The sequence below is a fragment of the Acipenser ruthenus genome, chromosome 3 (assembly GCF_902713425.1).
Source record: "Acipenser ruthenus chromosome 3, fAciRut3.2 maternal haplotype, whole genome shotgun sequence".
NCBI lineage: Eukaryota > Metazoa > Chordata > Actinopteri > Acipenseriformes > Acipenseridae > Acipenser > Acipenser ruthenus.
In genome coordinates this window covers 99,627,984-99,650,091 of record NC_081191.1, presented here as the reverse complement: position 1 = coordinate 99,650,091, position 22,108 = coordinate 99,627,984, and the positions used below count along the sequence as shown (strand labels likewise).

The 22,108-nt window shown below is 39.5% G+C and overlaps 1 protein-coding gene across 10 annotated transcripts in view; it reads right to left on the bottom strand.

Moving 5' to 3' along the window:
- The window catches only part of LOC117394925 (MAGUK p55 subfamily member 7-like), a 138,625-nt gene that overhangs the window by 35,636 nt on the left and 80,881 nt on the right, over positions 1–22,108 (bottom strand). For all 10 annotated transcript variants that reach the window (XM_059019735.1, XM_059019748.1, XM_059019729.1 and 7 more), the window contains 4 exons: positions 21,777–21,862; positions 21,313–21,387; positions 18,589–18,785; positions 16,371–16,435 (listed from right to left, as the gene is read on the bottom strand). In XM_059019735.1, coding sequence (XP_058875718.1) covers positions 16,371–16,435; positions 18,589–18,785; positions 21,313–21,387; positions 21,777–21,862 — 423 coding nt within the window. The remainder of the gene's footprint in view (positions 1–16,370; positions 16,436–18,588; positions 18,786–21,312; positions 21,388–21,776; positions 21,863–22,108) is intronic.

Below are 22,108 nucleotides of genomic sequence, written 5' to 3'. Positions count from 1 at the left end.
CATATAGTCCACAGTACAGTAAGGGAGAACCCTCATGCAGAGTATATGCTGCAAGGTTACACTGAGTAAGCTCAGCATTTAACAGCAGAAGTCCGAAAAGGGTATATGGCTAACTACCCCAGGACTTAAAAGTGGAACACAATAAAAATGTGTTAAAAAGCCAAATGAGTGGCTGCTCTTAACACTCTGGTCCCAAAACCAGGGTTCTGTTGATCTACGACATTCAGGTCGGTAGAACCCATAGGTGGCCCATACTGCAGTGTTGCAAATGTCTGCGACAGGCCCGCCCTGGAATAACGCCCAGGAGGTTGCCAGGCCTCTTGTGGAGTGACTAGCAACCTTTTCTGGTGGGGGCAGGCTGGCAACCTAGTTCTGGCCTACGCAAAAAACAAACTTGCTTTCTCTGTTGAGAATACTTGCATTTCACCTACCCACTTAGGGGAGGTAATAGCAAGCAGGAAAGCTGTCTTTAAGGATGTCAGGAATACACCCCATTTGCAACCATACTGGGAGTGTGTAGACTAGGGCTGGGACGATGGTGTTTTTTCTATCATCGATGCATTGTTTTCTTAAAAAGACGATGCATCATTTTTTTTCCATAACGCAAACCATACGATATTAGAGAATAAACAAAATCACATGGTTTTCAGATATCTGATAGAGTAAAATAAACCTGTGTTCTAATATAAATCAAACAATACCCAGCGAGTTTCTCATTCTCACAAATGGTTAAAATGATTAAAATGTTTCTTACCTAAGATGTCTTGACTGACAGCAATCGGTCAGAAAGAAATCCTTTGCAACAAAATCCAACGATGTGGGAACACCAACTATTCACAAGTCCAACTTATTTTATAAAGTCCAAGGTCCAGAATGGTTTACTTTTTGTTTTTGTTGAGATAAATGATGGCTTCCACATTATCCAGTTTCAAATAACAGAGTTTTTAACAACTATAATCCTGGCCTTGCTGAACACCAGCTCACTTGGGACCGATGTTGCTGGGATACTTAACATGTTCATTGCCAAGATTGCTAGTTTTGGAAGGCGTGTCTGGTTATTTTTCCACCACAGCAGTGGATCTTTGTTTCAGAGGTATATGTCATCACTTCTTGTCTGATTAGGCTTTCCTTGGAGGTCATCTCTGGTTGCTGCCGTCCACGAAATAACAATGCTAATGCTTGTTCTGTCTTTGTTTTCTTTTTAACTGGCAAGTCACTTGTAGTTGTAGTGGCACAGTTCGTGTTGTTAGTGGGACTGCTGTCCGTCAGCCTAACTAGTCTGGAAAGCACTGCTTCAACTACAGTGGCTTTGGCTTGTTTTGATAGAAAATCCAAATTGCAAAATTGGGATCAAGGAATGATGCAAAAAGCAGTGGCATAACTTCGTCGCCTGGATCATTCAGTTGATGTAAATGAAATCGCTGTGATAGTTTTTCTCGCTAACTGTGCATTTGGACTTGGCAAAGCAGGTGTTGTGTCCCCTTCACAAGCTTCAAATGGGAACTTCGCTCAGTCTGTATTTTATCCCTGATGCAACTGGGTACATGGAACTAGCTGTAGAGTTTCTCAGCGCTTAACAGTACTGTAGCTAATTCGAATGGCTGAAGTAGAGGGGGTACCTCGGCCATTAGCTTCCACTACTCAGTAGTTAGATCTAAAATAGTGGTATCAGACTTTTTTGTCAAATCAGGGTTTGACAAAACTGCAATTACAGGCGACTTCAACTCAAGCAGACGTTCAACACATATAATATACTGTGTTCCATCTTGTTTGCACATCCTCTATTAACTTTAGTGGTGCCTTTTCTGTATTCAGCATTTCTGTTTGTTTTCTGTTTAAAGCACTCGTTGCCAGCTCGCTTTTTTTTAAAATGTGCAGCCAGTCTTCTTGCTGTTGCCACTAATGTGTGTATGGCTGGAACATCCTCCAAACTCTTCTGAATGCATAGGTTTATATTGTGTCCTGCACAGCGCACACTTGCCACGCCATTAAAAAGTGCCCCAGTATGATCGTTTACATGCTTAATTAAGGCATTGCTCTGCAAATGTTTCTACAGGGCATTGCGTAGCCTGGAGCAAGATTCGCTATCAGATTTTTAACTGCAGCTCCCTCCACGATGTATCAACATCCACTATCAGGTCTGTTATTTCTTTTGGTCAGGCACTTTTTGGCTCTATTTTCTTTCCAAAATATGATGCCACTGTAGGTAGTTCCTTTTGTTTTTTAGTACTCACATTGTCATATTTTGTTGGATGGAGTCTCACTATATGGTCCTGCAGGTTTGTGGTATTGTCGGATAATTTCTTTCTTTATCATTATTGATTTAAGGTAACAAGTAGTACCAACAGCACTTCAGTACAGTCTCAGATGCTGACTGTACAACAAATACGACGTGCGGCGGGAAAGTTCGGACGAGTTCAGTTACGCCGTTATAGGGGGTGGGGGTTGATATGTTTTAAAAATGGGTTTGTAAATTCATTTTTTTCAGCTTTATGGCACACTGACCCATTTTCCTGTGTTCATAATGCAGAAGCCATGTAGACTATGCTATATACATTATACAGTTAAAAAATGTTACCGGCCCAGTTGGGCCTGTGGTGCTTCATAACTACCGGCCAAACTGTGATCTCTACCGGCCCCGGGCTGCCAGACCATGGTTAATGTCAAACCCTGACAGTGGAAGCACTGGCAATGGTGGGAAAGCACAGAGCAGTCCTGGGTTAACTGTGGGCCAGCACGTGACCGCTCTCCACTAGGGAATACCAGTGGAAACAATGGGTGGACTCCTGGGTAGCAAAGAGATCTATCTCTGAGCACTCATACCTCTCCCAGATGAGGTTCACAACCTCTGGGTGAAGTCACCATTCCAAACTGTGCGGACCCCCTCTCGAGAGGAGGTCCGCTGGCCAGTTCCTCACCCCTGGCATATGAACTGCTTTTACTAAAAGCAAGTGCTCATGAGCCCATAGCAAACGCTCCCGGGCAACACGATTGAGACCGAGAGACAGGAGACCCCCCTTGGTGGTTGATGTAAGCCACCGTGGTGTTGCCTGTATGCATCAACACAATCTCCCTTGTAGCTCTCCAAAAAACCTACTAGGAACCTACTTCTCTACGCAAACCCTCTCTATACTGTTTGGGATCAACATCCCCTAAACTGACCTACTTGTGGGCTCCTGGAGTCCCGGCATCCTCACAGCAACTCCGACCTCTTCAAACAGCCTTGGCTGGGCAGTGCCTTCACGAGCACCGCCTTGCAGTGGAAGGTTTCATGTAGTAATTTTCTCCATGGAGCAGACGCTCTCCTCGATGTCAACACAGCAAGCTTTCGCTCAGCGCCTGTCTGTATGGCTATGGCCATCAAGTAGCCTCGAGCTGTGGCACAGACGTCTTTTGAACTGTGCGCAGCCTCCTTAACCAATCAGGACCTCCTGACCAAACTCAACACCAGGAGAGCCTACCTGCTCAATTAGTTGTTTAGCAACACATCACCTGTTGCGCATCCCAGCTGCTTCCACTAAGGCACACATGTACTCAAGAACCAGCAACACTGTACTCCCTGTCACAGCCTGACAGAACAGGCCCTGGACCTGTGGCAGCAAATCCCTAAGGCTGCTGGCTCGTACAGGCTTGAGCCTGCGATTGCAGCTGCTGCTTATGAGCAGGGCACCGATAATTGTGCCGGTCTTTATGTTGCGCACTGTGAAAACGGTTCTGCGTATTAGCTCTAGCAGGAGCTGCAGTGGCCCAAAGCTGGCTTATGGGGAGGAGGCGTGCCAACTCCTTGGAAGACTCCCGTGCTTGGTGAGCGTTTTAGCAGCTCATCCACTGCCAGCCTAAAAGTATGCCTCGGTGTTACAGGTGCATCCAGTAACGACGCCTTGTCCTTGTCAGGCACTCGAGCCTGAGCAAGCCAGAGCTGCCTTCTTGTTGCCACCAATGCAGCCATGCACCTGCCCAACACCTGACCATTGTACTTCGACCACTGGATCAGGTGGTTATTGACTAGACTCAGCTCGTCCAACTGGAGGAGCAAGGGCCTATGGTCAGAGGACAGAGATTGTAGCAGCATGGACTGGTAAGCCACCAGTATGCAACTGTAGCTACCAAGAAGCGTGCGAAATGCAGAGGACGCATTTTCAGCATCGTCTCAGTGACGCAGCATTGCTTATTGGGACATGAAACGTAGCAATGGATGGAGGCCTCATCAGGCGGTAACTGGCAAGGCCCAGCTTATCTGCGTTGTGCACCCTATAGAAACTGTCTTCGCAGCAGCTTTGTCAAAAGGTACTGCTACTGGTTCATAGCTTCAAAAAGCTTTTCCGTTTGCCCCGCAACCCGGTCAGTACCAGAATGACTGCTATGGTGGCTCCTGTTCTTCTTCCTTGGTGGAGGAGAGGGGGAGCTCTTCGAGCCAGATGACCAAGAGGAGGATTTAGAGGAGCACGGGCTCTTAGTCCTGCTCCTACCCCTAGAGGATCGCTTCCTAGTAACAGGGAGTGGGGACTCTGTTGACCACACTGTGGGAAACAAATGGTGTGAGTTATGCTGCGCCGGTGTCAGAGATGCAGAGCGGTCCCTGAAACAGCGGGCCAGTCTGCTTTCTAATGTCCTCTTTGCAAAATGAACGCAAGGGCTGCAAAAGCTGTGGTCCTTAACTGCTCCCTCTGCATGCTCCCTTCCCAGGCAGTGGATGCCCCTGTCATGCTTATCTTGTGCTGGAATGTTTCTCTTGTAACCAGCACAAGTGTGAAACACAGGCATTGTGTAAGGTTGAAAAAACAGTTCAGCCCTGCAATGTATGTGCACAAGAACAGACAGTAAGCTGACTGTTGTTGTGTACCCATTCATCGGCAGGGACTGGGAAGCTTGTCAGGGTAGAGGGCAAAATGGATGGAGCTAAATACAGGCAAATCCTTGAGGAAAACCTGCTTCAGTCTGCAAAAGACCTAAGACTGGGACAGAGATTGACCTTTCAGCAGGACAATGACCCCAAGCACACAGCCAAAGCGACACTGGAGTGGCTTAAAAACAAGAAAGTGAATGTGCTAGAGTGGCCCAGTCAAAGCCTGGACTCGAATCCAATTGAGAATCTGTGGCAAAACCTGAAGATTGCTGTCCACCAACGATCCCCATCCAACTTGACAGAGCTTGAACAATTTTGCCAAGAAGAATGGGCAAATATTACACAATCCCGATGTGCAAACCTGGTAGAGACTTACCCCAAAAGACTCACAGCTGTAATTGCTGCCAAAGGTGGTTCTACCAAGTATTGACTCAGGGTGGTGAATACTTATCTAACCAAGACATTTCAGTTTTTTTATTTTTCATTTACTGTAAAACAATAAAAATTCTCTTGCCTCTTCAAAGTGTCGAGTAGGTTGTGTAAATCAAAGGAAAAAAATACCATTTAAATGCATCAAGATTTCAGGTTGTAACACAACAAACTGTGAAAACGTCGAAGGGGGGTGAATACTTACTATAGGCACTGTATGTATGTGTATATATTATATATATATATATATATATATATATATATATATATATATATATATATATATATATATATATATATGAAAAGGCGCTAGCAAGAATTCTATCGACTCCCGAAGAGCCGAGCAGCAAGAGAGAGTGTGTTGAAGCTTAGCAGCAACAAAGTACTGAATCTGTTCACAAGGCCGCGGAGGGGACTTAATCAGTACCTAGGCTAATAAAAGAAGTATATGCATATTTTGAATGCAAAATGATTTAAAATTATGAAATGAGAGAGAAAAAGTTAATATAATCGACTTACCTCCTTAGTTTTGACAAGGTCAGAACTCACTCCTGTCTCAGGCGAGCTGAAAGAAGAAATGGCGCCGAGCCTTGTGTGTCACTCGTCTGTCTCTCCTGTGGGCAGAGACGACATCTGACACACACAGGGCTCTTAAATTACCTGAGCACTCTATAAGTGATATATAAGAGATTATATCCCATTTGGTAATGATTACATTTCGTACTTGAAAGGGAACTGCAAATGGTTGATCAAATCTTTACAAGTTATATACAAACTTCTGGGAGTCTAGTCAAAAAGCATTTGGAGAAAGGTTTACAGCAATACCCCAACTGAACATGTGTGATGCATTTTTAAAACATACAGATCTATATCTACACAGTATGAGATTTTACTAAGTGAGACAGAAAGACAAACAAACAAACAAACAAACAAACAAACAAACAAACAAATTATGAGAAATTATGAAAGAAGCAACAGAAGACAGCGAAGCACCTTTTCAGGTTTCTGACAGACATACAGTTCTAGTCTAAGGAAAGCAATGGATCTGAGAAGCACTACTTCAAGACTATGGACATTTTATCCAAACCAATGGATTGTTCTCTAGATGTCTACTGGGTGAAATTTGATGAACAAGCAGTACCTTCCACTTCTTCTGCGAAGCATACGGAAAACAAAACGAAAATCATTAAAAAAAGTTTAAATAATATTGAATAAAAACAATGAATCAAATAAAAGAAATGACACCTACCACTGTTAACAGCCCCCTCGTCTTAGAAAAGCAAAAAAAAAAAAGTGTTTCTTTGTTAAAACAAAAAAACATTACGCAACAAACAACAACAACAACAACAACAACAACAACACTAGATGGACAAATTATAAATGATCTACTGATGCTACTATAGATTAGTGATTAAAATCATCTACCATCCACCTAATGACAGAAGAAACAGAATGAAAATCAACCAGGCAGCGGCACACTTCTCAAATTCTCTCACCTTTACAAAACAGATAAGACTGAAGAAAAGCCGGCACTACGGATGAGCGTCACTGCATGTAATATCTACTGCTAAACTCCTGCAACCCATTACTGCTTAACCTTCAGCCCTCTCAAATTGGTACCATACACCAGGCATTCCTTCCCCTTTTGTCTCCGTTTAAATTCATTATCTGCTGAATGTGGCACGCCAGCTGCAAGATGCTACTAACTGAATAAACTGGGTTACATCTTGATTGAATGAATAACATTTGGCTGCAGTTAAAAATGTCCTTTTGTTCATGTGCTCCCAATTCCACGAAACAAGGTTCACACTGAAATATCTTTTGTTGCCTTTGTTGTTTTGGTTCATCTCCAAGATCTCCTGCTTGTAGGGCTGCTTGCAGTGTCGCCTGGTGCCACAACATCAACCAGAAGCATCTAACAGACTGCATTTAAGAGAACAAAACTGTGCTCCCCACACTGCATCTACCAGGGACATTGCTGGGATGTCAAAACCCCAAATCTGTATCGCTAACCTCAAATTCAGCCAAGCCTTAATTTTTCATTTACAAACAGAACGCACAAACGAGATCGCAGCATATTAAGCGACTAATCTAGTAAAGCTATAAAGAAAAATAAAAGTATTTTAATGCTGAACACACTTTATTACAATCGCTATGTGTAACTGTATTTACATTAATAACACTGAGTCGCTTCTGCCTTTAAATGAGAAAGTAAGACTTTCGACGTAAAAGCCCATTTAGTTGTTTCACAGAAAAAAAAAAAAAGGTAAATTAAATCAATTTTACTATTAACACGTTTCTCAGTTGTGATTGAGATACACGGATGCCTTAACCGGTGTCAATTTAATTTTTAAATGAGTAGAAAAGTCGTGGTAAAACATTGAAAATCAGACCCCCTACTTAAATACTCAATTACACTTCATAGAAGTTTAATAGATTGTATTCATCCCTTAGATTGAAACTCACAACCCCATTGGCTAATATACTGTGCTATTGCCCACAAAAGGGCCAATAATCAAACCTGCAGTGGAACAACAATAGCCCTGACGTCACAGCCCAGGTGTGTGCAAAACTGAGGAAACAGTGTTATTTAGAGGACAGAACAACATTGGCCGAGCACCGCCCCGGTGTGTGTGTGTGGGGGGGGGGGGGCTTAGGTCGGCCAGAGTGTTCTCGGCTCACCGCGCACCAGCGACCCCTGCAGACTGGCCTGTAAGCTGTCCAGAGCTGCATTGTCCTCCGACGCTGTAGCTCTGAGATGGCTACATGGCGGGCCTGTAAAGTGAAAAGAGGTCGGCTGACGGCTTCACCGCTCCAGAGTCAGCGCAGGGGTGGTAGAGGTGGGCTGAGTCTAAATACAATTGGGCGAAAAACGGGGCAAAAATAATTGGCGACAACTAAATTATTTATTAAAAAAAAAAAAAAAAAAAAAAAATGTCAATCCAATCAATATTTGTACAATGTATTAATGAGGCATTTTAAAGCAAGCACTGAACAGTTTACAAATATTTGACATGTAAAGTTCATATATTTTTGGGTCCTTGATATTAAGGCACTGGCTGTTGATAGAGTTACATTCTTTTATATGATCCAACATCCTTTTCAGTACCAAAGGCATATTTGACCCCATTGCCACATCAAGGCTGAACAGTTCCTGACTGGGTTAGGCACTGTGGACTGTGACCTGGCCCTTAAGCACTGGACAGCCAGTTTGAATCTGGCTTGTTTCACCAGTGGAATGCACTTGTGAACTCAGTTAATATAGGATCTCCAGGGCATCGCAAAACCACAATGGAATTGTGCAGAATTAAACCAAATGAGTGCATCAGTTTTGAAAGAGAAGAGGCCCCATAGTAAATATGCATTAAACCGGACTCACCATCAGTGGCCAAGGCTGCTCCCCAGGGCAGGCCTAATGCACACTGCCAGGGCCGTGTGGGGGTGCACAAAACAACACTGGCCTGTTGTCCATTTGGATTCAGTCTTTTTTAACTTCCGTATAAAAAATAAAAATTAAATAAAAAATCACTTGGATGTTTAAGTAGACGCTGAGAGAATTGTTAAACTGCTTAACAAATAGCAAATGCTAAAGTATTATTTTTATTGAAACAAGAAATCCACATTTTTTAAATCAATGGTGTTATATTTATATTGTAAAAATAATAATAAACAAGTCTACAAACGTGACAAGTTGAGTCTGTGCTGTGTTTAAATTGTAACAGTATGTGACCCTTCCTCAATGATTATAGAATAATTCATACTGTGGTAGTATAACATATTGTGCAACTTTAGGGTTGTTTTAAAGTTTTACAATTCTGATTGTCATAAAAACAATGCATAAAATAAAATATAAACTAAAGTAGAGATTCAGCTTTATAATAAAAAACAAATTATTACAGAACATGCACAAAATGAAAAATAACATGTAAAAACTGATTTCATACTTTGCTACAGCACTGCAGTCTTTTTTTGTATTTTGAAACCAGTTCCTGGCATCTTTCCGGAGATATTTCTGCCTATTCTTCAACACAAGCTAAGAACGTCTGCTAAGAAATAAATAATAATACACATACAGCTTTGAGTTCTGCAATAGACTTTTATTTCCTTTTTGCAACAGCAGCCTTTAAATCAATCCACAACATCTCGATTGGGCTGAAGTCTGGGGTCTGAGATGGCCAATCCAAAACTGTAATCTTCCTTTTTTTCAGAAATTCCTTTGCAGACTTTGCAGAATGCTTAGAGTCATTATCCTGCTGGACTACAAACTTCTGTCCAATAAGCCTTCTAGCACTGGGTAACAAATGACAGTGCAAAATGTCTTGATATTTTGCAGCATTCATTAATCCTTCTACAATACAAAGGTCGCCAGTGCCTGAAGAAGAAAAACAAGCCCATACCATCACACAACCTCCACCATGTTTAACACTGGGCAGGATGAACTTTTCTCCTCTCTTCCTCCAAACATATTGTTGCTTTCTTGGTGAAAAAAGTTATATTTTGGATTCTTCTGACCATAAAATTTGGTTGAAGAAATCATCAGGCTTCTTCAAGTATTCAATGGAAAACTCCAATCGCTTTCTTTTGTGTATTGTTTTTAACAAAGGTTTGCATCTTGGTTTTCGCCCATGGACCTTCATCTTGTTGAGGTATCGTTGAATTGTTTGCTTGTGAATTTCTTGACCATGTTATCTCAGTTCTTGTGTCAAATCTTTTGCAGTAATCCAAGTATTATGCTGGGCTGCTCAAATGATTCTTCTTCCCGATTTTGCAGAAATCTTTCTTAGTCTTCCACACCTGGAGCTAGTTGCAGTAGTTCCTGTTCTTCTGTGTTTGTCAATAATAGCCCACACAGTGCTTTTCAGTAAACAGAGTCTTTCTGCTATTTTTCTCATAGTTTCTCCTTTTTTGTTTAGTTGTATCACTGTGATTTTGAGATCATTGCTGTACTCTTTAGTTTTAACCATTTTTTATTTATTTATTTATTTTTTAATCACAATTTTTCCAATATATTTTTTAGCACTTCATCATTATGTATGTATGTATGTATGTATGTATGTATGTATGTATGTATGTATGTATGTATATAAATTAGATGGTCGGCACGGGTACCCGGGTAAAACCCAGGTTTTAAATTACCCGACGCTACCCGGGTCTCTTTTTACTACTCTGGTTTCGATTTATTAATTTCAGAATTTAAAAGAAAATGTAGACAGTTGTAAGCGCAGGTCTCTGGCCGGCGTAATACAGACAATGTTAAAACAAGCTATGGCATGAAGCCTTTTCTTAACTGACAGGATATCAATGTTTTACAGAAAACAATAAAACACAGCAAGCGGCAAGTACACCTCAATAATAATAATAATAAATAATAATAATAATAATAATAACTGCTGTGACTATTCTCAGGAACTAAATAGGAAACAAAACAACATAAGAACTGGGCTCTACAGTACGACTAATTTGGTCGCATATGCGACAAAAGAAGTGCTTGTGTGAACGTCAATTTTAATTTAGGTGCACGTGTGCCACTACAAATTCCTAAAGGTTGACTATAAAAAATAAAATGTAAATTGTTTTTAGCTGACAGTATAAAAAAACATTAAAAAAAAAAAACACAGATCTAAAATTCTCAAATTCTCACAGCTCAATCGTAATGTACTCTGGGAATGTAGTTTACTGGTGTCCACTGCCCACTGTTAATCACACATTAAAAACTACTAATCCCATACCCTGCCAATTTCACTGATTTTTGAAAACTTGTCAAATCAAGATGAGGAAAATAACAAATTATTTTCATGTGATTGGAGAAGTTTCAAAAGAAAACCGCGATTAACAAAACTCATATGGTCAGCGTTTTTACAAGAAATGAGCCATGAAGGTATTTTATTATTATTATTTTGATTTTTTTAATTGATTTATTTGTTTCTTTAGCAGGCGCCTTTATCCAAGGCGACTTACAGGGACTAGGGTGTGTGAACTATGCATCAGCTGCAGAGTCACTTATAATTACGTTTCACCCGAAAGACGGAGCACAAGGAGGTTAAGTGACTTGCTCAGGGTCACACAATGAGTCAGTGGCTGAGGTGGGATTTGAACCAGGGACCTCCTGGTTACAAGCCCTTTTGTTGAACCACTGGACCACACAGCCTCCATTATTGAAAAAGGTTAGGACTAAATGTATGTGTTCTATATAGTATTTAAATATGTATCGTGCCGAACTCTTTAAAATAAATAAATAAATAAATAAATAAATAAATAAATAAATAATATATATATATATATAATTATTCAGACCCCTGACCAATTCTCTCATATTACTAAATGGTACATTGAAATTTCGTTCTGTTTGATATTTTATTTTAAAACACTGGAACTCAAAAATCAATTATTGTAAAGGTGACATTGGTTTTATGTTGGGAAATATTTTTAAGAAAAATACAAAACTGAAATATCTTGCTTGCATAAGTATTCAACCCCTGTGCTGTGGAAGCTCCCAGTTTACACCGATGAAAGAAATTGCCCTAACGAGAACACAATTACCTTACCATTGGCCTCCACCTGTGAACCATTAAAGTTGCTGTCACATTTTCTGGATAAAAACCCCACTGTTGAAGGATCATTGGTCAGGCTGTGAATCTGAAGGAAAATGAAGACCAAAGAGCATTCTACAGAAGTTAGAGATAAAGTAATACAAATGCATAGATTAGGGAAAGGGTACAAAATAATATCCAAGTGTTTGGATATCCCAGTGAGCACAGTTGGATCAATAAAAAACTGAAATACCTTCATTTTCCTTCAGATTCACAGCCTGACCAATGATCCTTCAACAGTGGGGTTTTTATCCAGAAAATGTGACAGCAACTTTAATGGTTCACAGGTGGAGGCCAATGGTAAGGTAATTGTGTTCTCGTTAGGGCAATTTCTTTCATCGGTGTAAACTGGGAGCTTCCACAGCACAGGGGTTGAATATTTATGCAAGCAAGATATTTCAGTTTTTTATTTTTCTTAAAAATATTTCCCAACATAAAACCAGTGTCACCTTACAATAATTGATTTTGAGTTTCATTGTTTTAAAATAAAATATCAAACAGAATGAAATTTCAATGTACCAGAATTGGTCAGGGGTCTGAATACTTTTGCAAGGCACTGTATCTCTCTCTCTCTCTCTCTCTCTCTCTCTCTCTATATATATATATATATATATATATATATATATATATATACACACACACACACACACACACACACACACACAGATGGGCTTCAGTGAGTTACAGGAAAATAATTTCATCTAGGGTTTCTGTGACGTCATAAATTACGAGACCGAAGGTCGAGTACTGTAGTGTTTCAGTGCTGTACAGACATTCTATGTCGTTATCCATTTCTCCGAGATACCAGCTTTTTTTTTTGTTTGTTTTGTTAAACCTATTCTCATTTGGTTGATCATTAATGAACATTTCTGTACTGTGGGTGTTGTCGAGTGATTGAAAACAAGACATTTTGCGTTTGAATTGAAAGTGATGGTCTCGAGTCGTCGAATGGGTTCAAGGAATTATCACTTTTTGACATCACTACTGTGGTATTATGCTTTTTTTTTTTTTTTTTAAATGGCTCAGGATGCAAATATAGCCTTCATCCATACTGTATCATTAAATAGTGCAGTAAAATGTATAGATGCATTACTTTTAAAATTACTTTTAAATGATTATCCAACTGGAAGCCCCCTGCCACTGGAGTTCAAAGATCTGCTTTGCGGTGATGTGTTAAACATCACACGACTAGCACCAATCAAAACAATTAGCAACACATCAGAAACTACTGGGAAGAAGAGAAAGCCAATTTGGTACTGTGGATGAGAATGGAATAGTGCTCAGTGAGGTGATCAGTATAGTAATTGAGCCAATCTGATTGTCAGAGAGCAGGTGTCACAATTAAAGAACTTACAAAATAAATAAATAAATAAATAAAAAGAATTGAAGCAAAAAACTCTCTTATCAGTAACAATAAAAGAACTGCGTGATGCTCTAAAAAACTGTCAAGCTGTAAATTGGAGAGAAGCAAAGAGCAGGAATAATAAAAAGGTAAAAATGATTACTTTGGAAAAGCCAAGACATTGGGTACATGATGAAATCAATCCCCTCCCCAAGGAAAGGTCTTGGACCTTGTGGTCCTAAATAGACAGTACCTAAATAGACAGTATACAGTAATCTAGTCCAGGGTTTTAAACAAGCACATCAAATGGATTACATCTATACATCTACCTTCTCTTCCCTCCTTAGCTCCCCCCCCCCCCCCCACCACCTTCGGCTGATGACTTTGCTGCCTTCTCCTCTAAAATCACAGACATCCGCAAACTCTTCAATATCTAGCCTCCTTCACCACCCACCTCGTGTCCTCTGCTCACTCACTCCCCATCCCCTTCTGCAACCCCTACTAATATACCCTCCTTCTCTAAATCCACCACGTGCTCTGGATCCCCTCCCCGCTCACCTCTTCCAGGGTGCTGCCCCTGCTCTACTCCCTTTCATTTCATCTCTTCTCAACACCTCTCTGCTCTCTGGCTGTTTCCCCTCTGCCTTCAAACAGGTCTACATCACCCCATCTCAACACATTCTCTGCTCGATCCCCTTCAATCAGGTTTTTGCCTGGCACACACCACTGAAACTGCTCTTCTCTCCGTCACCAACTACTCTCTGCTCGTGCTGCCTCCCCTCTCCTCTGTCCTAATTCTCCTTGACCTCTATGCTGCATTTGACACAGCTGACCACTCTATTCTCCTGTCCTCCTGCGCTGACCTGGGACTCTCCAGCATTGCTCTTGCCTGGTTCTCCCCATACTGCTTCGATCACACGTACTGGGTGTCCCGGCGTGGCTCAACCTCTGCTTCTTGCTCTCTTTTGACAGGTGTTTTTCTACACCCGCTCCCTGGGTCCCCTCATCTCCTCCAAAGGCTTCTCAAATCATTTCTATGCTGATGATGCTTAGATCTTCCTCTTCTTTCCCCCCTCTGACAGACATATCCCCCCATATCTCTACCTGTCTCTTATCCATCTACTCTTAGATGCACTCGCATCATCTCAAACTCAACCTCTCCAAATCAAACCTCCTTTTCTTGTCCCCCTGTTCCTCCCCCATTGCTAATCTCTCTATCTTTATTCTGCTTGAATCCACCACCCTCTCTCCCTCCTCATCCAGCATGAACCTCGGTGTCACCCTCGACCCCTCCCTCTCCTACTCTCAGCACATCTCTACTCTGGCATGCTCCTGTCGCTTCTTCCTCAGCAGCATAGGCAGAACTCTTCCCTTCCTCACCGACTACCACACAGCTCCTAGTTCAGGCCCTGGTACTGTCCCTCCTTGACTACTGCAACTCCCTCCTGGCCGGCCTCCTTGCCTCTGCTATCTGTCCGCTCCAGCTCACCAAAAACTCTGCTGCCTGCCTTGTCTTTTTCCTTCCTCTTTTTTCCCATGCTAAACCGCTGCTCCGCTTCTTTCCACTGGCTATCTATCGCCACTCGCATCCAATTCGCTCTTAAATGTATTTATCTACTGTATTCTTTATTTTGCTCTTATTTGAATTTGATCTTATTTTCTACTGATTTTACTGTACTTTATAACTGCTCTTACCTGTAATGTGATATTGTGTAAGGTGATATTTTGTAACTGTAAGTCGCCCTGGATAAGGGCATCTGCTAAGAAATAAATAAATAAATAAATAAATAAATAAATAAATAAATAATAATAATAATAATAATAATAATAATAATAATAATAATAATAATAATAATAATAATAATAATAATAATAATAATAATGTGCAGAATGAAATTCTACTGAGCTGTATTTCAATAATATTAGTCATGTCCTAAGTTTGAAAACAACTGGTCTATGTAACTTTAAGGGATTGAAGTCCAAAGCTATTGTGTTCCAATGGTACAAGAAAATTGATATTTACTTTTCTGTAAACTGAAGTCAGTAAGTATGAAATCATCTGCAATCAACCACTAATGCCCCTTTATAATCAGAACTGGGTCAATCAATCCTAACTTAATATAGTTAAAGACACTGATTTCCACATAATCAGAATAACAGTGCAATGCCAATATTCGAAATATTCCCTTATGTTCCACACAAATTAAGATAAAGATGCAGTTTGTGGAACGATTTCAACTTCCTGATCTATTGTGAAATCTGAAGACAGATTTATTAGTTCAGTATTAAACAAAGAAAAACATACTTATTCACATTTTCTATGAAGTTATTTGTTAAAATACTGCTGTGTGTGCAAATATGACTAAATGTATAAAAACACACGATCCTGTTTGAAATGTTAATGAAAACGTGTTCAATATCACCAGTGTCAATGACAATAGTAATCCTATTTTGTCACGTCGTTTTGTTAACCCACCATTTGACGTGATAGAGCCTTCTTTTCGCCAATGCCCTCCCTGCGAGATGGTGCTTCGCATGAATACTGGATATAAAAACTCTTCCAGAAGCTGCTGTCTAAAACACAGCCTAAAGAACGTAGGAGAGTGACTAGCAGCTGACCAGGACACACCCGTCTGGTAAGCTTCGTGGCAATGATAAAAAACATTTCCGATAGGATGGCAGACAGCACAAACACCCAAAAACAAAAACAAAAAAAAAACATGATGGGGGGAGAGAATAATACACTAACAGGACAGACATCACCTGAAGCATCGGATGGTCTGAAACTATCCAAATATTCTCAAAAACCACCTTTAAACTCCATTTACCAGTCATGACATTTCCTAAGTACAACGGTAAATGCTAGATCTGGCTGCTCTGCAAATTTCAACACTTTAAAAAATATAAAGGAAGCAATCAGAAATAAAATTGTAAAGAGTCCACATATTTTGTCACTACTTTTCTGTCAGCAGTACTTGGGTTAATGGCATGTCTGAGTCAATGCAGTGTGCTTTAGGAAACTGATATTGTTTGATATGATTAGGATATCTATAGGTTTTGCCAGTCCTCTAGCTCTACAGAGGTTACTCCTGCAGTTCTCATGGGTTGCGCTAAGGGTCTAATGGGATGATTTGTATCCCTGTCATGTAAAATATGACCTTACACAATCTTCTGTTTGAATTTCTTTGAGGATGAACAAGGGTTACAGGCCTTCTCAGTGCCAATCTCCTGGAGGAAAAAGAAGAGAGCACAATAAAACAAATCAGTTTTTAACAGCTTCCTAGGGATTAATAAACACTTTCTGCTATGATACCGAAAACCTTCTTAGATATTCAAAAAAGCCATATACAGACGTGCTCAAATTTGTTGGTACCCTTACAGCTCATTGAAATAATGCTTCATTCCTCCTGAAAAGTGATGAAATTAAAAGCTATTTTATCATGTATACTTGCATGCCTTTGGTATGTCATAGAATAAAGCAAAGAAGCTGTGAAAAGAGATGAATTATTGCTTATTCTACAAAGATATTCTAAAATGGCCTGGACACATTTGTTGGTACCCCTTAGAAAAGATAATAAATAATTGGATTATAGTGATATTTCAAACTAATTAGTTTCTTTAATTAGTATCACACATGTCTCCAATTTTGTAATCAGTCATTCAGCCTATTTAAATGGAGAATAGTAGTCACTGTGCTGTTTGGGATCATTGTGTGCACCACACTGAACATGGACCAGAGAAAGCAAAGGAGAGAGTTGTCTGAGGAGATCAGAAAGAAAATAATAGACAAGCATGGTAAAGGTAAAGGCTACAAGACCATCTCCAAGCAGCTTGACGTTCCTGTGACAACAGTTGCAAATATTATTAAGAAGTTTAAGGTCCATGGAACTGTAGCCAACCTCCCTGGGCGCGTCCGCAAGAGGAAAATCGACCCCAGATTGAACAGAAGGATAGTGCGAATGGTAGAAAAAGAACCAAGGATAACTGCCAAAGAGATACAAGCTGAACTCCAAGGTGAAGGTACGTCAGTTTCTGATCGCACCATCCGTCGCTTTTTGAGCGAAAGTGGGCTCCATGGAAGAAGACCCAGGAGGACTCCACTTTTGAAAGAAAAACATAAAAAAAGCCAGACTGGAATTTGCTAAAATGCATATTGACAAGCCACAATCCTTCTGGGAGAATGTCCTTTGGACAGATGAGTCAAAACTGGAGCTTTTTGGAAAGTCACATCAGCTCTATGTTCACAGACGAAAAAATGAAGCTTTCAAAGAAAAGAACACCATACCTACAGTGAAACATGGAGGAGGCTCGGTTATGTTTTGGGGCTGCTTTGCTGCGCCTGGCACAGGGTGCCTTGAATCTGTGCAGGGCACAATGAAATCTCAAGACTATCAAGACATTCTGGAGCGAAACGTACTGCCCAGTGTCAGAAAGCTCTGTCTCAGTCGCAAGTCATGGGCCCTCCAACAGGATAATGACCCAAAACACACAGCTAAAAGAACCCAAGAATGGATAAGAACAAAACATTGGACTATTCTGAAGTGGCCTTCTATGAGTCCTGACCTGAATCCTATCGAACATCTATGGAAAGAGCTGAAACTTGCAGTCTGGAGAAGGCATCCATCAAACCTGAGACAACTGGAGCAGTTTGCTCAGGAAGAGTGGGCCAAACTACCTGTTAACAGGTGCAGAAGTCTCATTGAGAGCTACAGAAAATGTTTGATTGCAGTGATTGCCTCTAAAGGTTGTGCAACAAAATATTAGGTTAGCGGTCCCATCATTTTTGTCCATGCCATTTTCATTTGTTTTATTATTTACAATATTATGTTGAATAAAAAAATCAAAAGCAAAGTCTGATTTCTATTAAATATGGAATAAACAATGGTGGATGCCAATTACTTTTGTCAGTTTCAAGTTATTTCAGAGAAAATTGTGCATTCTTCGTTTTTTGTGGAGGGGTACCAACAAATTTGAGCACGTCTGTATATATATATATATATATATATATATATATATATATATATATAAAACAAGGCACAAGGCTTTTTATTCAGGAGCCACCAAAATAAATCTGGACGACTGAATTTTCAGTCACCCGGCCATGCCAAGAAACTGCTAGAGCCCTGAGCACTGTAGTGCACATCAATGTAGATTAAGCAGCCACTGATGTGCTATTTTCCATGTTCCTATTCCAAAGTGGATCAGTACCAGCGCTATCATTTTCTGTCATTACTCATTTTAAGACAGCCATGCAAGGAAATCCAAACTATTTTGGCAGAGGGATGCAAAACTCATTCCTCATATTGTCAAGTGGGGAAGGGGCAGAGGGGTTGGGTCCTTGTTTGGGAGTGTGTGTTTTTATCAGCTCCTCTGTAGCTCACCTCTCCTGGAAGTGTTTGGAAGGGATCAGGCCTGCTCGGGGGTTGGCATCACCTTCCAGTTTGGCCTGCCACCAAGTTGCATCATCCTGGCTCATGATCTGAAGGACATCTCCCATTTTGAAAGGGAGCCCAGCTTCTTTACATGGGATCGCTTTGTCCTCATTAGGATCATAGTCAAAAAGGGTTTTAACACACATCTGGAAGGAAGAAAACATTTAATCTTCAATTACCTACATTCTCCAAAGCACAACAGAAGAAAGGTTAAAATTCTGTTGTTACCATTGTTCTTGCTACTACTACTACCTGTGCTACTACCAGCACCAAGACAGTGATTTTTATTTATTGCATCAGATGGAAAGAAGGTAGAAATAGACTCACTTTCTGGAACGCTGGGGAAAAAAAAAAAAACCTCCAAAAAGAAATTAATACAAAAGCATAAAAAATATTTTTTATTTTTACAATCAAATGTTCAGTAGAAGTGCAGTTAACGTGCAAATAGTGCAGCCATTTCAGTCACAACCGTGATTGTCCTCAGTAACCAGGTGCTCTCTGACAACATAGAACCATATGAGTTTACATTTACCAAGGTCTTCACAAAAAGTGCAATTTGCAAATGGAGAATAAAACTGTTATTGTTACTCGTGACAAAAGCTAAGCCACACCTTTGAGTCCCTACATTACCCTGTTGAGTTGTTTGTTACTAGTTTTGTAATTTTAAATATGTTAAATAAAAAGAAGCAATTTGGAGTAAAAGTTTGAAAGATCTAACCCAATATATCCAAAATACACAAGTGCATTTTAAAAATAAATAAATAAAAGTTTATAATTAAATACCCAATATGTTTTTTATAATTTAAAAAGAGCAATTCAGTTGTCAAAATGTTTGGCTTTAAAACAGTTTTTTTTAACTGAAAATCAAATGTTCATGCATTCCGCAACAAGAGACAAACATCTGCGGAGAACGGAGTGCCAGACTCCTGTTCTGAGGAGGGCTATTCGTCTCTGCTCCACACTTCAATACTTGACCTAATGTTACTTTTGATACCTTCTTGTGAAGATATTTAGGGGTCATTTATGATAACATCTGTGTGATGTAAATTAAAACAGCCTCTGGCGTTATACAGAGGAGTGTGCGTTATTATAAAACATCCCTTTCTGTTTGTATTTAAAAAAACAGGATTATTCTTAGAATGCAGGTGCTTTATCCAAACCAGATACACGATACTGTATGTTTATGACTTCAAATGAGTTGGGTCTTTAACCTGGGCCCTCCAATCACTGTCTTGAGCATAGCTTATCAAAGAACACAACTGAGAGAGGTTCCACCCTACTAAATGTTACAAGAGTACCTTATAAAAAAAAAAGCTGTTTTATTTCTAAAGCTACAATATTTTAGTAAAACTGTATAAAAGACTAAAACAAAATTTCTGTTATTTCCAAAAAGGCAAAAAAATTAAATCTCTCTCCAATATTTATTTAATGACATGCACTGGAATCATTTTATACTTCCAAGTATAAAAATGTAGGCCCATTCAGAAACAGGACAGGGTGATTTGATCAAAACAGACTGACAGTGTTTGGTGCATATTTTAAAATATAAACTGCCTCAAACCTTCTGACTTTCATCCGTTACATTCAACTGTGGGCATTTTTTCCAATGATGCAAGCCAAAACAATCTACAACGTTTGGTTGGGGAGTTGTTTCTTAAATGTCTGTTGATTAAACCTTTGAAAATAAAGTCCAAATCACTGCCAGTTTCAGTGGATTCCATTTTAAATAACAACGTTGGCAGTCAGGCTGAACTATAAAAACATGTTAAGTTTTCTAAAGCAAGTTCTTACAAAAGAAAGGAGATACATATCAGCTTCCTAGTAGACTATTTTTTTTAAATCTACAAACAAAGGGAAATGTCAAGAGCATTTATTGTTGTAAGTTTTCTCCATGCAATTCTCAAAACATGTGCAGCCCTGATTATTTTTTTTTAAATTTTAAATATATTAAAACATTCAAGCTTATACCTAATGTTATGCCAAGCAAGTCATATTCATGTAGACAAATCAAACTTAAAACAGCAGCAGTGTCCCAAATTAACAGGACACTTTAAGGAGACAATATACAGGGCAATACCAGCTTGGTAGACAGACAGATAACAAGCCAACTAAATAAACAAAGATTCAGGACACAGACTAAGATTCAAACCTCCACTTTTACTAATACCTTGGAAGCACAATAGATTAATTTCTCCTGTAAATAAGCATCACATGTAATGCATTACTGTAAATCGGATTACATTTTTCAGTAACTTGGTCTGTAATGGTACCTTTTTCAAACAGGCAACTAAATGTAGGCAAATCATTTAAAGTAGTAACATCAAATGCTTGCTAGAAAATGGTGTCGGAGGAGAGAAAGAGTCGGTTCGATAGCTGGATCTTCAAAGAATATTTCAAAGTGCAGCCTGACCACACCGAACAAAAATATATATCCCTATAAAATGTAAACTGTCCCTGAGAAGTAACTATTTACAATTCTATCTGTAACTAGTTACAGTTTTTAATGTAATATGTTACTATAACTAGTACAATTCTGTCTAAGTAACATGCAGCAGGAAGACCATTCAACTCCCAGGTACTGGAGGCAGGGGGTAGGAAAAGAAGTTAAATTGCATTATTTAAAAGTCTTAGTGTGTGCAACACAATCAATATAATCTCTCTGGCAGGACATACCTTGGGTTCCTTGCTGCTTGTGTCCTCGTTGATGCCTGGTATGATCTTAAATGTTATTGCTCCTTGTGACTGGGCCTAACACAGGGCAACAAAGAGGGTAAGAAAGGGGATTCATTATCCTTAATGTAATGATAGAAAAACTCTGTCACGAACCAAAAAAAAACAAAACACGATTTTCTTTTCTATTTTTGTTAAGATAACAGATTAACTGCCATGAATTTCACAAAGTGTAATTTAAATAACAGTATGTTGAACATTTTAACATCCCTTATTTGTTTCATTTAACATTTTAGAATGGCAGTAAATCATGTAATGATCGTCTGCCTTACACAACTCAGGAGAGCACTTCAGGTACAGGGCGAGACGTATTTAAAGCAAATACATGCCACTACAAAAAGATAAATCTAAAACTAAATAATAAAAACCGATCTGAAAGCAGCAGGTGAATAATATCGTGTTCATACCAAAATATGAATGATTTCCTCAGGTTTCTTATCCTCCACAGGAATTCCATTCACCTCCCTCAGTTCATCCCCCACATGAATTAGACCTGCAATTCAAATAAAATGAAAAGAAACACTGAAAACAGATAACATATCCAAAAGTTACAAAAAAAAAAAATAATAAAAAAATTAATAATAGATCTAAGATGGGACAGGTGTGCTATTAAAATTCCACTCATTATACAGCAATGGCACTGCTTATTCTAGATCATTTTCTTTACAGAAATCTTTATTTACAGCTAGTTTTAATTTGGATGTTTGGCCCATGCTAATGTTTGTATGAAGTAGTGACA